Source organism: Phocoena phocoena, chromosome 4 (genome assembly GCF_963924675.1).
Source record: "Phocoena phocoena chromosome 4, mPhoPho1.1, whole genome shotgun sequence".
Taxonomy (NCBI): domain Eukaryota; kingdom Metazoa; phylum Chordata; class Mammalia; order Artiodactyla; family Phocoenidae; genus Phocoena; species Phocoena phocoena.
Window position 1 is genome coordinate 68,734,819 of NC_089222.1, and position 15,071 is coordinate 68,749,889.

General features: G+C 35.2%; 1 protein-coding gene across 3 annotated transcripts in view; it reads left to right on the forward strand.

The window, feature by feature from the left end:
• IL1RAP (interleukin 1 receptor accessory protein) overlaps positions 1 to 15,071 on the forward strand; it is a 134,745-nt gene that overhangs the window by 108,278 nt on the left and 11,396 nt on the right. For 2 of the 3 annotated variants that reach the window (XM_065875963.1, XM_065875962.1), the window contains 2 exons: positions 4,019 to 4,162; positions 5,483 to 5,626. In XM_065875963.1, coding sequence (XP_065732035.1) covers positions 4,019 to 4,162; positions 5,483 to 5,626 — 288 coding nt within the window. Of the gene's footprint in view, positions 1 to 4,018; positions 4,163 to 5,482; positions 5,627 to 8,123; positions 11,440 to 15,071 lie in introns of those variants that run through there. The other variant, XM_065875965.1, reaches the window with a different exon arrangement.

Below are 15,071 nucleotides of genomic sequence, written 5' to 3' on the forward strand. Positions count from 1 at the left end.
TATGTTGCTCTGGTGCCTTTCACTGCATATATAACTTTAGGTTGGAAGTGTTCTTTTTCTTTTTCTTATTTCAGCCCTTTGAAGGTGCAATTCCATTGTCTTATGGCTAATATTATTTCTAATATGAATCAGGCAGGGTTTTCTTGTTAATTTTTAGTCATGTTTCCCTTTATGTACACCCCCTCTCTTTTTCTTTGACAGGTTTTAAGATTTTCTCTTCATTGTTTTTCAAAACTTACATCATGATACACTTTGCTGTAGTTTTATTTGTATATATCTTCTTTAAGGTTCTTTATACTTCTTAGTTCTGTGAGTATATTTTTTATTTAATTTGAAAAAACCAGCCATTATTTCTTCAAGTATGTTTTGCTCATTCTTTCATTTATTCATCCTTTCCTTTTCTTCTAGTACTTGTTATATTTAGGATAGACCCCTCAGCGTTGTCCCACACGTCACTGAGGTTCTCGTTATTTTTTTTCCATCCTTTTTTCACTCTGTATTTCACTTAGGATAGTTTCTGCTGACTATTTCTTTCTTGATATCTAATCTGCAGTGTTTTTAATTTCAGGATTTTCTTTTTCAGTTTTTGAATTTATATTTCTCCATCAAAATGTCTGTACTGATATTTCCTATTTGCTCTTATAATGTTCATGGTCTTTTTAAAAATTCAACAGATATATTTATAATACTCATTTTAAAGTATTTATCTCCTAATTCCACATGATAGCCATTTTTATTGGCTATCTTTCTTCTGATTATGGGTCCTTTTTTTTGGCTTTCTTTCTGTCTAGTTGTTTTTTTTAAATTTAATCCTATACTGGACATTATAGATGGTACACTATTGACTGTCTGAATTTTATAAATGCCTGTTAATTTTTGTTCTAAAAGGTAGTTAATTTACTTGCATAACATCTTGCTTATTTGAAGCATCTAGCTTATCTTTCTAGAGTAGGTCCAAACTAGGCTTCTCTCTAAGGCTAGATTGGACCTATTTCTAAGGCATATACTATTTGGGGTCTCTACTTAATACTTGGGGAGCTAAATAAAGTTTCTTCAGTCTGGGTGGTCTTAACTCAAATGTCTCTCAGCCTTGTATGTGCTCCTAAGTTGTTCAGTTCCCAACTCTTTAGCAGTCATTTCTTCCCTGGTGGTTTTTCTTTCACTGGTAGCTCTTCCTTGCCTGACTCTGAGAAGTGTCACCCTTTGTATTTTTCCAAAGACTTGTGGATTTCTAGAGCTCTTTGTCTACATAGTTTTCTTCTCTCCAGTACCCAGGTCTACAAATGCAGTAGTCATGAACTCTACTTTTGATTTCCTCGCTCAGTGTAAATACTGTGTGTCTGTGTCACAGTCCCCAAGGTGCCATTAGGCAAAAAGCCAGGGAGATCATGGGCTTACCTTTTTGTATCCTATCTCTCACATATCACACTCGTACACAACCAGTTGTCCAAGTTTGAAAAGTTGTTATTTTAGATATTATGGAGAGAAGGCTACCCCAATCACTTCTCTAAGATCAGAAGCTGAAGTCCAAAATGCACAAATTTTAACACACTATGATAGCCAAACAAATCAGGTGGTTAGCTGGAAATCTGGGCTCTGGAGCCTGCCATTACTATAGAATTGCAAAAGGGATGGAGGGAATTCTGATTCAGAGAGTAACAGCAGAGCAAATCGCTAAATTTTACTCCCTCCTGAATCTGATTATCAGTGAGATCAAAGACAGAAGCAGTTTAAGAGTCCAATTTGGTCAAATTACATCACCTCTTTTGATTGGAAACCCTTTGGTCTGGGATTGCTCAGAGGATCAATGTGGGGCAGACAGAAAATGTGAGCTAAGGGTCATACTTTCCCTACAAGCCGGCAAAGCTGTATATGAAAGCTTTTTAGAGCACTTCCTGAATGTGATTCAAACCATTTAGGAATTCAGACTTGTGAATTATTTGTCTTAAGAGTTCCATTAGTTAAATAACATTAGGAACTTCTTGATATCATCAAGATGGTCCAACAAAATGCAATCTGTAAATATGACACATATAATTGTATGACACAAAATTAAAAAGCTCTACTAGAAATAAAATAGGCAGTAGTAAAATGAATGTGGCAGAGGGAAAGCCATGAGTATAATTTATCTCTTGATCACTAAGCAAGGTAACTATTGATATTAAAAAAAAAAATCCATTTCAGGTTAGTGCATCCACTGACCTCTTTTATTTTTCCTTATTGTGAAATGTCCACCCAGAGGGAGCCAAAATAACTGAGCAAATAATGAAGATGACAGTGGGAATTAACCCAGTATGTTGTTAACATGTACTCAGAAATACCAAGGACACAGCAATATTCATGCTAGCTACTCAGATTGATCTTAGTAAATTCTCATCCACTGCACTGACACAGCTTCTGGCATTTTATCATGGGAATTTTCTTATTTTAAAGCACCATTGTTCATGGGATGAGTACAAGAGTACCTAATAATTCTGCACTGCTGAGTCCTAGGCTGTATCTGCATCAGAATTAGTAGCCAGAATGTAGGATAATGAACTCAAAACTTAATGATTATTCCCTTTAATAAGAGAACTTCAGACTCCACTCCAGGCTGCTCAACATTTTCCCCTTAGAATAGCTACCTGTTTTAAAAGAGATTTTTCCAATAGTGTATGATCAATAATTGAACTTCATTGTAGTGTTGTGCAAAGATCTCTGAACTTTGGAGTCAGGAAGGCTTGATAACAATCCCAGCTTTGAAGAAAGTTTTTCTATGCCTAGTCCTGGCAAACACTTAACACCTATGATGTTCAGGTGCTCAAAGGGGCCTTTTCTCACCACCATACCAGATATACCTCTCCTGCCCCAACCCCTCCCCTAGGTCACTCCATCACATTATCCTGGTTTATTTTTTTTATAACACTGATCACTGTCTAAAAGTAACTATCTTATTTATTTATTTCCACATTTACTTTCCTGCATTAGACTATTAGCCCTAAGAGGGCAGAGACCCTTCCTGTCTTATCTACCATTATAACCTCGACAGCTTCCAGCAAATAGTAGATATCAGTAAGTAATTGTCAAATCAACTAATACATAATTTAAGCCACTTCTGCTTCAGATCCAGTAAATATTTTATTCCATCTCAAACTCTTTAGTTTCATTTTCACAAGCTAATAAAACAGCCAAATGAAGTTACTAATACATAGTATATATAGTACTAGATTTATTTTAAATATCCCAAAAGTGTGTAGTGTTATATCAAGAGATGCTTATTCAGATCCTAGAAATTCTCGGGATAAGATGGATGAAGAAGACATAGTCTCTACCTAGAGGACTGTAAATGTATAGTTTAATGGGGAGTGAGAAAGGGTGGAGAAGCAGGCTTGTGGAATGTGTATCCTAGTAATGTAGACCTGATAGATAATTTCAGGGCCAAGCATACTCAGCATTTGGTGGATGCCCTCATTTTCTGCTCAATGATAATAAGATTTTTGAGGCCTATTGTCAAATATAAAGAAAAAGGAATTAAATTTCTTCCATATGGCACTGGACAAGAGGAGGAAATTAAGACTGTTATAAACACATTAAAATGTTTTCTCAATTCAACTGCTCCGGCAATTAAAATTCTACCAATATCATGGGCTGGTCCAGGTAAGAGATGCACAAACAGAGGATGGAGTTACTTTTCAAAAATAGTTTTGAGGAGATTCAGTTTGTGAGTTTAATTGGATGACCTTTTAAATTCTTCTCAATGATAAGATGCTGTTTTAATTTGTATATCATCAAATTCTATTCAAATCATCTAATAGTTAAAAAACACCTTCTATGCCAGTTTCTGGAAACAAAGAGATAAATATGCCACGGTCTAGTATTAAAACATAGTGCTTAACCTCTACCATGTTATCTTGTTCACACACGTAAGTCAGGTTCATGGCTCAGCTGCTTGGTGTAAACAGCTATTTACAGGATGATGGGTCACCGCAGTGACCACGCACAAATCAGTTTGTTTCTTTGTTGTTCATTCCAATGCTAGCTCCAAGATACACAGTGGAACTGGCGTGTGGTTTTGGAGCCACAGTCCTACTGGTGGTGATTCTCATTGTTGTTTACCATGTTTACTGGCTAGAGATGGTCCTATTTTACCGGGCTCATTTTGGAACGGATGAAACCATTTTAGGTGAGTAATGAAAGTTTGTTGTAAATCTCCCTACTGTCATCTTTAGAAAACATGTTGGCTTGATAAAACCTAGGTTAATTGGAAGATGTAATTAGACTACCTTTTGTTTCAGCCCTTGCTATTGAAAATCTTCCTAATGCATATTATTCTGCTTTTTTGGGTCAATATGTGATTTAGTTTAGATCAGCACTATTCAAATAGAAATATAATGCAAGCCACATACATAATTTAATATTTTTCTAGTGGTCACATAAGGAAAAGTAAAAGAAAAAGTGAAAATAATTTTAATAATATATCTTATCTAATTTAATATCTTCCAAATACTATCATTTTAGCTTATAATTAATATTAAGTTAATAGAGATATTTTAGTCTTATTTTTGGTACTAAAAATCTTCAAAATTCAGTATGTATTGTATTTTACACATATAGCATATCTCAATTCAGACCAACTGCATTTCAAGGGCTCAATAACCACTTGTAGCTTGTGGCTACTGTACTGGACCCTGCATGTCCACACTCTTTGTAACTACAGGTGATCCATGTACCAGAAGCATCACATGGGAGCTTACTAAAAGGAGAATCTAAAGCCTACTCTGAAGCAGAAGCTATATTTCAACAGTATCCCGAAATGATTCATATATACACATTAAAGTTTAAGGAGCACTGTTCTAGTGCATATGTGCCTGGTGACAAGAATGAAACATTTAACCTATAGATTCTTAGACCCATCCCATAAAGATTCTCATTGAGAGGGTTTGTGGAAGAGACACAGACCCTGTATTTTTAATGAGAGGTGATTTTTATAATTAGGCAATTTTGAGAAAGATTGATTCATTGAATCTAGGTATATTCTTAATTGTAGATATTTTCAGGTGTACATAATTTAGACAGTTTCTCAAGGTTTTGCTCAATTTATAATTCTAACATATTAGTGAGTGACATACTAGGACAGGAACTAGAAATTTTCTGCATACTATTATTGCCAGCACATATGACTGAGTATTTGCTTCCTGATTCTGTTAATTCATAGTTGAATGAGTCAAACCTCACTCATTCTCCACTACAAAATCTGAACTCAGTGATATGAGAGGAGAAGACACATCAGATGAAATTTTCAATTACACCTTAAAATAGTCATTTTGCCCGGAGACCTGTCACAGGTGGAAAATCATACTGAAATCTGTCAGCTAATTTATATAAGTAAAAAATGAAAATGTCAAATATTCAAAAGTTCGATTTCAGAAAAAAATGCAATACTATTGAGGAACATTCCTAATTTATATTGGATCTGTGTTTTCTGTTTTTTAATTTTTGCTAGATGGGAAGGAATATGATATTTATGTATCCTATGCAAGGAATGCTGAAGAAGAAGAATTTGTATTACTGACCCTCCGTGGAGTCTTGGAGAATGAATTTGGATACAAGCTGTGCATCTTTGACCGAGACAGTCTGCCTGGGGGAAGTAGGTATTTCAGATGAATATAGGTGATGCTACACTTAAAGGCAGAGAAGATCCTTAGCTTTGGGTCATGTACAAGAGTCATGGTACAGCTCTATGTTGGCATCTTTGGACATTTAAATGTCCAATGCTTTGATGTAATAGACAGACTCTAGGAATAAATCTACATTGTAAGATGTAGACTATAAGTACAGTTTATGGTATTAAAATATTTTCCCAGGTAAGCTTTAAAAACTTAGTGTCAAAAAAGTGTAGGTGCATGGTGGATTAGCGCTCTAAGTACCACAGCTTTAAACATTTTGTTTACTCACGTTTAGATTTTTAGAAGGTTTAGCTAATTTGCATTAATCTGCCTCTAATTTTTTCATAAAGACTGAGTTTAAACAAAACACTTTTATAAAGACTGAGGTTTACTCAATTTTACTAAAAATGAGGTGCAGAAGACAGTGCATGGAATCCTTCTTTATATTACTTACTGATAGTAAGTAGAATGTTTCCCTGTGGCATTTGCTAATGTCCTTTTCTTCACCCTTGTTTTCTGGCAAACCAGTGCTGCTCAAATCCCCCCTTTCCTTGTGTCTGTTTCTTCCTTTCTATCAGATCACACGTTTGAGATAAGCTTAACATTTTACAAAGGCCAGTATATTCTAACAGGTTTTTTAAAAAGTTAGAAATGCTGAATGATTTTAAATAAAAGTATACCTCTAATTTTCAGATCCAAACAGTAACACATAAAGTGATTGATAGTACATTTGAGTCTGTTTTATAAATGCACAGTAACGCTCCTAAACCCATTGTTAAACTCCATACTGGTAAAAATGCATGTAATGTCTCTAATCTTTACAACAAACTAATTTATTTTCTCCCCCTAAAATCCTGTTTAATCACTTAACATGTTTTTTAAGGTTACATTGGTAATTAAGATAAAGAATAGACATTAATGTTTATTCTTATTTTGAGTTAGCTGGATCACTTACTGTATCTCCCCATTCATCACCCAAAAGTCCATCAATGCTTCTGTTCTACAGCAGATGTCTCTTTCAGTATAATTTTGCCAGGAAATGGTGACTTGACTATATAGTTAAAGGATAAATCCCACTCATTTCAAGGCTTAAAATCCTAAATAATTTATTTATCTATTTATTCATTCATACAGCCATTCAACAGATATTTACTACTGTGTGAAAAGTTATATAAAGATACATAGTAGAACAACAATGTAAGACCCTCCAGTAGGGATCGATAGTTCTTTGAAGAATTCAGGTTCTACATAATTACTCTTGCATCTTGCTTTTGATCCTTGTGGTCTTTTGCATTCTCCCTGCTGTTCTCACTCAGTCCCTTTGCCTCTGGGTCTCTCTCCCTGCTTACGCACAGTCAGCCTCCAGGAATACTGCTTGGAGTAGGCAATCACTTATTCCTGGATTCTCCTCTAGGCTGCATATGCTATTTTAATTGCAAATCTTTCCCCACTGCCTCTGTACCCGCGAAGATTAAGGTGCAAAATGACTGCTTAGGGGAGTATTGTAAGCCTTGAAATAGCTTTCCATAACACTGGTGCATTCCCTGGAGTTGGCTTCTATCTGAACCCCAGGTAAAGGATTATTCAGTCCTTGATAAGCAACCTCAAGGAGATAGATTATTCCCAAGAATTTAGTGATAGGAGCTAATCAGAGCCCTTGACAACGGAATAAAATTACACTACGCTTCCATTTTCCCTGCGTTTTCTTCTTCGTTTTGGACACGAAGAAAGCGTTTGCCTGTTAGCGAAGGCACACACATCAGCTGGCAGCTGCCGAAACACATGGCTTCACAGTAATGATAGGAGTTTAAAGAGAAAGATTCAGGGACTAATTTAGGCTCCAGAACAAGCTGAGCTGAGAATGTGTTACCAGCCAAAATGCCATTCAGTTGACTAGATTTTCTTAATTTCCTATTCCAATGACATAGTGATACTAGTCTGAGTCGGGGAGGTGTCTGGCAGTAGAGAGTTTCAAAAAATGAAGAGTTCTACTCTTGCTGTCCTGTGTTAGTGAAAAATGAACTTCTATGACTTTGACTCTATAATGTATATTTTTTGATTGCTCACTGGCACTAGAGAGTTAATACACGGGTGTCTTTGGGGAGAAAGGGCTCAGGAGCTGATTTTGCTGGGCCACGACGTGTAACACGGTTTGAAGAAGTTGATTTCAGTACAACCCACTCATCCTTCACGTCCCGAATAATGCTTTTGAAGACCAAGGTCATAGAAATACATTTTGGCTTTAGGCTTGTTTAGAACTCTTTTGGGGTTGGAATATGTACATATAGATTCTGTTCCCCGGAGGAGAGTGATATTTTGTGAACAGAGTGATTGGGACTAAGGACTAAGTGTTCTTCGTAAAAAGTTTCACCTCAGTTCTCAGTCTGTTACCCTAATTTCTTTTCACTTGCTCCTCAAGCCCTGTACCTTGGGGGAGTTCTTGGCCAACACTAATCCCCATGGTGTTTTCTTTCCCAGTTGTCACAGACGAGACCTTGAGCTTCATTCAGAAAAGCAGACGCCTCCTGGTTGTCCTAAGCCCCAACTACGTGCTCCAGGGAACCCAAGCCCTCCTGGAGCTCAAGGCTGGCCTAGAAAACATGGCCTCTCGGGGCAACATCAACGTCATTTTAGTACAGTACAAAGCTGTGAAGGAAACGAAGGTGAAAGAGCTGAAGAGGGCTAAGACGGTGCTCACGGTCATTAAATGGAAAGGGGAGAAATCCAAATATCCGCAGGGCAGATTTTGGAAGCAGCTGCAGGTGGCCATGCCAGTGAAGAAAATTTCCAGGTGGTCTAGAAGTGGCGAGCAGGGTCTCTCCTATTCATCCTTGAAAAATGTATGAAAGGGCCAGTGAAAGGGGTAAAAAGATCCAAGGGTACTCCAGGAAGGAAGAATTCCCCCTTCTTTATTCCCAATGTATTGCTTCATGGACAGAAAAAAATTCTATGGAAGCCTCCCCATAGAGATAAATTCAGGGTGACTGTAGGAAGAGCTGTTCTGCTTCCTCAGGCAATAGTAAGGCTTAGAATGCTGGTGCCACCTCCTGTCACCAGCGTCTGATGTCACTATGTTCTTTGCAAAGACCTGGTTGATGCGAATTTCCCCTTCTGCATCCTGCATTCCTGTCCCTACTCATCTCTATCCTCTCTCTCTCTCTTTTGAAATAATCTTAACATTATGGGGCAGCCTTTGCTGTGGATTTAAAGACCCCTTAAAGATGAGTCATCTGTTAACAGGGTCATTATGAGTTTCCAAGTATAGTTTTCTTTTTCTTTTATTTTTACTCATCCATTAAAAAGGTAATCAGGGCCTAAATTTATTTTAGCTAAGGATAAAAACTCTTTTGCTCATTCAGCTGTATCAGACACCCTCATAGCAAGACTGACACCACTTAGGACGATACAAAGCAGAGTAACTGAAAATGTTCCTTAGACAGCAATTGGTTTAAAGGGCTTGCCTGAATTGTCTCCTACTATGCAACCCATGTCCTCTATCTCAGGTAATTGATATCGTATTTGTCAACTTGAAAAATGTATAGTAATTTTTATTAAACTCCCGATTATCTGTAGGTTGACCCATACTTAGCATTCCATCTCCCTACCTACTGCATCTTGTGTCAGTCATTGGGAGTTTGCAGGTGGTTCCTCACTTGGTTCAGTCGGATAGGAAGCTTCTCTTAATGGTGCTAATACCAAGTAAAATAACAGCAAAAAGCTTTTAGGGCCTTTTCTGTCTTATGAGAAAAGCACAACAGGGTGTTTGTCAATTTGTCTTTTAATCTCAACCTTGCTAATGTGAATATTAGGAAAGTCATTTCTCATTTGTTTCTGTCTCCCCATTGTAAAGTGTGAAAGCTGGACTTAGTGACCTTGAGAGTGCTTTTAGCATGAATATTCTAAGAGCATTAACTGGACCCCAAGCATTTTTCATATTGTATTCACTGGTACAGTTAATCCACTCACTCCAAACAAGTCAGTCTGAATAGTCACTGTTAATGAAACATGTTTTAGTTTGTTTTAAGTAAAGTTTAACTGTTCTTAAGACTTGGAAAAGTGAAAACTAAGTCCAGAGTTTACAGAGTGGTGAATATCTATGTTACATATAGTTTTAAAAACATATGTATGTATATACACACAAGAATTATATATGTATATATATTGCATATATATACACATGAATTACATATATATACATATATACATACATGAATTGTATATATTATATATAAATATATATATATACACATACTCACACTATATATACACATACAGACATATGACTTTAAATAGTCATTGGCACAATATTAAGAATTACTGGAACTCTTATCCAGTTTTTAAATTACCTTCTTTACTGTAATATTTTTGTGTCAGTGTTTTCTGTACATTAATATTTGTGAATTCACAGCTCACAGAGTGGTAGTTGTTGTTAGCTTTTGCTCTCCCTAAATTAGTATAAATAACTTACTACTGCCACAGTTGATCTGGGTGCAACGGAATCTCTTGTGCACAGAGCTTCCACGGTCACTGCTAAGCAGTAGTCAGCCCTCTGGCATTAACTGATCATCTACTATGTTCTGAGCACACACACGTAGAAGGTAAGCTATATTAATCTTAGTGCTCAACTACTGGAGAGATAAATCTCTGTTTGGACTGTTAAGTAATACAGGAAAAGAAAATAAAAATACCTATAAATAAGACTCGGTATCCTATGAAAAATGAGAATTCATAATTTAAGGAGATCCTTATCTTAATAGCATGAATGTTGATAAGCAATTCTAATACTATCTACTACATTTGTGTCCTCCTGAGGTATTAAAGTCTATTTAATAAATCATTTTTCTACAGAGGAGTTAATGATTATTTTAAATTAAAAATACCTTCATGAATCATTGACCATAAGCCTATGGTATGGGGTCACTCTTGGATCTAACTTTTTTAGCCTTATTAATGCTTTACTTTATTAGAAACCACAATTACTCCTCTTATTAACCCTTCACTCACAAGACCAGAGGAGAGCTGACTTCAGATAAGATTTGAATATCAATTCTAGGATGAATTTTAGGTAAATGAAGGACAGCCCCATTACCAAGGGGCTGTTCTCTTGCCAATGCTGCATTCTTTTTGCACTTTTGAATTTTATATTTGCCCCAAATGCTGTTTGGTACCCCTAGAAACTTCTTGATGCTTCTTGTCCTATTTATATTCCTGTATTTGGTACTGAAATTTTCCAAATCTAGAGCAACTCAAATCTAAATGATATGTCTCATATTAAGATAATTTTGTTTCAAGATTTTTTTATTTTATGTCCCAGAAGATGCCCAATACAGATTATCTGAGTGAGATGGAGAAACATAATTTGGAGAACAAGAAGAAATCGCTCTCTAATGTTAAAAATAAAAGTATCTAATGTTAAAAAGAAAAACCTTAATGGTTTTAGATATATGATATAAAGACCTTCTGCACCCGTTAACAAAAAACCATGATATATAGAGTGTCTAATTACACAGTCATATAAAATTATTTAATATTTTTCTGCGTTGTAATTTAGATGATTCCCTAGGAGTCTAATAAACTAGGACTTCATTGTATTGGGGAACAAAAGCATTACTCCACTTGTTAATTATCTATTTTCTTTCCATAGGTTTTCATATATTATCTTTTTTATTTTATTCATAAACTTTTGTATTTTCCATTTTCCAATGATTTGTAAATTTGTTTATTTTAAAAATAAACCATTTATTTTAAGCTTTGAATTTTATTTTGTGCATGTGTTTTATGTCTTTATTTTCATGTTTGGGCATAAGAAATGAGAATACAAAGATTAATGATACACTTAGAAAAAGAAATGTTATGAGACATTAATTTTCTCTTTCTGAGAAAAATCTAAGAAAACCAGGAACTTCAACTCAAGAACATTTTTTTTTACATGTGAGTAAATGAGTTACTTAATTAAATGGGTTGATCTAGTGTACCAGACGTGTGTGTGTGTATGTGTGTGTGTGTGTGTATGTGTGTATGTATCTGTGTGTGTGTGTGTGTGGATTGAGAGAGAGAGAGAGAGAATCAGAGGGGGAGAGAGAGAGAGATGGGGAATGGAGACAGAGAGAATAACAGAGAGGCAGAGAGAGAGAGGAGAGAGTTTTAAAATAAAGACACAAGCCTATTCCTTTTTTGTTCAACTTGAAACTTGGGCAGCTTACAGTAATCTCTTACCTTTTATAGGTTTTAATACAACCTTAAGGCAGTTGCTTTGAAAGGAAATCAATTAACTAATGCCTTGCCGTTAGTTAATAGGTGACAATTTGAATCAAATATGCATTTCTATCACAAATTTCAAACAAATCAGTGATAAATATTTGGAAAGGCATTTTCTTTTGAGTTAATATTAAGTCTGTAGTGACAGGAAAGATTTCTTGCTCTTTTAAAAAAAATCTTATTCATTTATTCCAAGATTATTTATTGGATCTCTATAACTGAGCTGGTTAGCTTAGTAAAAATTTTCCTACTGAAGAATTTCCCAGTTTCAAACCAGTCTCCAAAGAGTAGACTTAAGATCAATGGATGCAAGTTACAAGAAAACAATTTCTACTCATTTAAGAAGCAACTGTAAAGCAAAGCTAAACAATAATGTATTTCACAGTCTTTGGAGATATTAGCCCCACCGCCATTACTAGAGATGTACAAGCAGAGATTTGATGGATCTTATTGAGATTTTGTAAAAGGTTTTTTTGCATTGTATAAGTAATGATGATCCTGAAGTTGCTTCCAACTTTGAAAATGACTTGCTGGAACACAGTGGTGACTATTTTCAATATCAGCAGTTTCAATATCAATAGTTTGGATATGATGGCTACCTGGCTGTTACTGACCCTATTAAAACTTTTAAGATGTATTTTTCAGTCACTTACTGAAGTTACTAAGTCTTTGACACAAGTAAACTTGCAGTATAACAGAAGAGACATGTTCAGCAACTTGTCTGTCTATTTCTCTGTTTCTACTCAAGGGATATGAGGTATTTTTAGCATGGGCTAACAGATTAAGTATTCCAGTAGTATTTTTTAAACTGAATAGACAGAATTTTAAAAATTAAAATCCACATTTTAAGGTGGTTCTGTAAAGTTACCATTAGAATCAATCATTAGTCTATACATTATTTTTATATGTCCTTTATGTATTATTTTTATTGTTATAAACAATATATAATATTGTTATTAACTATAATAATATTGTTATTCAATTTTGTATTATTATTATTGAATAATAATTGAATCAAGGTGATTAATTCAAAAGTGCACCATGCACTAGATATTTACCTATAGGTATCAATGAATTGTCTAACAGTCCTACAATTCTGCTCTCATTATGTACATTTTATAGATGGATGAACTCAAACTTTTAAAGATATTAAAATAAATGATTATACTATTAAGACAAAATATTAAGATAAATGGAGAAACCAATATTTGAATTCAGGTTCATCTTCCAAATTAGTTGCCCCCATTTTTTTTATCTGTACTTCAAGTTTTAAGAGAGAGAGAAAGAGGTTTGCTACTCTTTCATACACCAGTAAACTAGACAAAGAACAAATTTACAGCCCTAGTTTTCTTTTGGTTTTCTTTCTACTTTCAAGTTAATACCAAGGAGATTACAACTTTTACACTCTGGAGTGTTCTGGAACAGTGAAGAGCTCTAGATCAGAAACTGTGACTTCAAAACCAATTTAGTAACGACACCAGAAAACTGATCTTATCCATCTACAGCCACACCTCAGTTTTGTTTTTTTTTTTTGAGCGAAACAGAATAAACGACCTAATTTAAGATGCCCTTGCCAAATAATACTCAGCATTAAAAAATAGTAATGATTAACATCCTCAAATATGAAGTTTGACAATATGGAAGATAATAAAATAGGCCATAAAGGAGGCAGTTTCCTTCAAAGTACTATGTGAATACCCCTAGGTATAGCCCAACCCTTATCTGAGAAGCATATCCTATATCCATTCCACAATGTCTGGAATTCCACAATTCATATTTGGTTTTTGTTTTTTGTTTTTTTTTTAGCATTACCCTCTCTCAAATGCAAATCCTCCATTTTCAGGGTGAGGTACCAAAATTAAAAACAAACAAAAAAAGCCATAGGCTTTAAAGACAATTTTCTTGAGAGGATCTAAGACAATGTTTTATTTTCAACAGTGGTACCATCACTGGACAGAGCAAACATTTTTCTAAAGTGACTATTTTGAAGTGAAACACCCACACCCACACTCACTCACACTCCCCCCACACACAATTTGAGTGCACATGTTCCTTTTGTTGAAAAACTATCCATGTTATCTAAGGGTTATATCATATTTATCATGATACAGGAGAAACAGTAGAGTTCCTACCCTTACATTCTCAGATTCATGAAAGGCAGCAACATAAAATTCTGAGCAGCACCAGAGAGCACAAAGGAGTTACCAAGACACACACACACACACACACACACACACACACACACACACACATGCGGGCTTTGAAGATAAGTGAAAATTTAGATTTATCTTTTAAGAGTACAACAAAAATTGTCTAAAACACTTAATGCTCTTGATAAAACCAGTCAAAAGTTCTTAAACATTAAGCATGTTTCATTTGATTTTCCTTCAAATTCATGTTAAGTTCATCAACTGGAAATAAATAATCCGGTAAAGAGCACAGTTCCTTCATTCCCTGTCAAATTCATGATCCAATTCACTGAAAACTTCCAGCTTGTCTTCACAGGCTGAAAAGTTTCTCTGTCAGTGTTTTACCCCTGGCCTCAAAAGCATAGGCACTCAACCTCATGGTCTGTCCACAGTACCTGTTTTCAGAGTTGTCAATGGCTGCCATTTATAAATTTGGAATTCCTTTCCTTTAGAAAATCACATTGTTTAAGCTCCTAACTCTCACAGTGAGTTAAGCACTCCATTTATCTCAAGTACTTTCCAGTGGGTTCTGTCCAAATTCACCTCAATAACTGTTAGAATTGAATGCTTCATGCAGAGTCTCAACTTATTGCCTGATTTTTAGCAGTCATTTTTGTCATCATTGTTGACCCTTTCATTGATTTCCAGGCCAATCCTTCACACATACACACAAGAGAAAAAGAAAGGGTATTTTGGTTGACAACACGGTCAATACTATGAACTGTCTGCTATATCCAAACATTTTAAGTAGCAAGAACTATAACTCTGTGGATCTTAGGAGGTAGTAATGCCCTATTGACCTTTGCTGATAAGACTGTGTCTGGAGCATTATGTTCAGTCCTGTTCAGGGTACTATTTTTAGGAGACACTTATATATACTGAATATTATTAAGAGAAAAATTATAAAAGTGGGGAAGAGACTTGATACTGCATCATACGGAGAATAACATAAAATTCATGAAGTCATTTAATCTAGAGA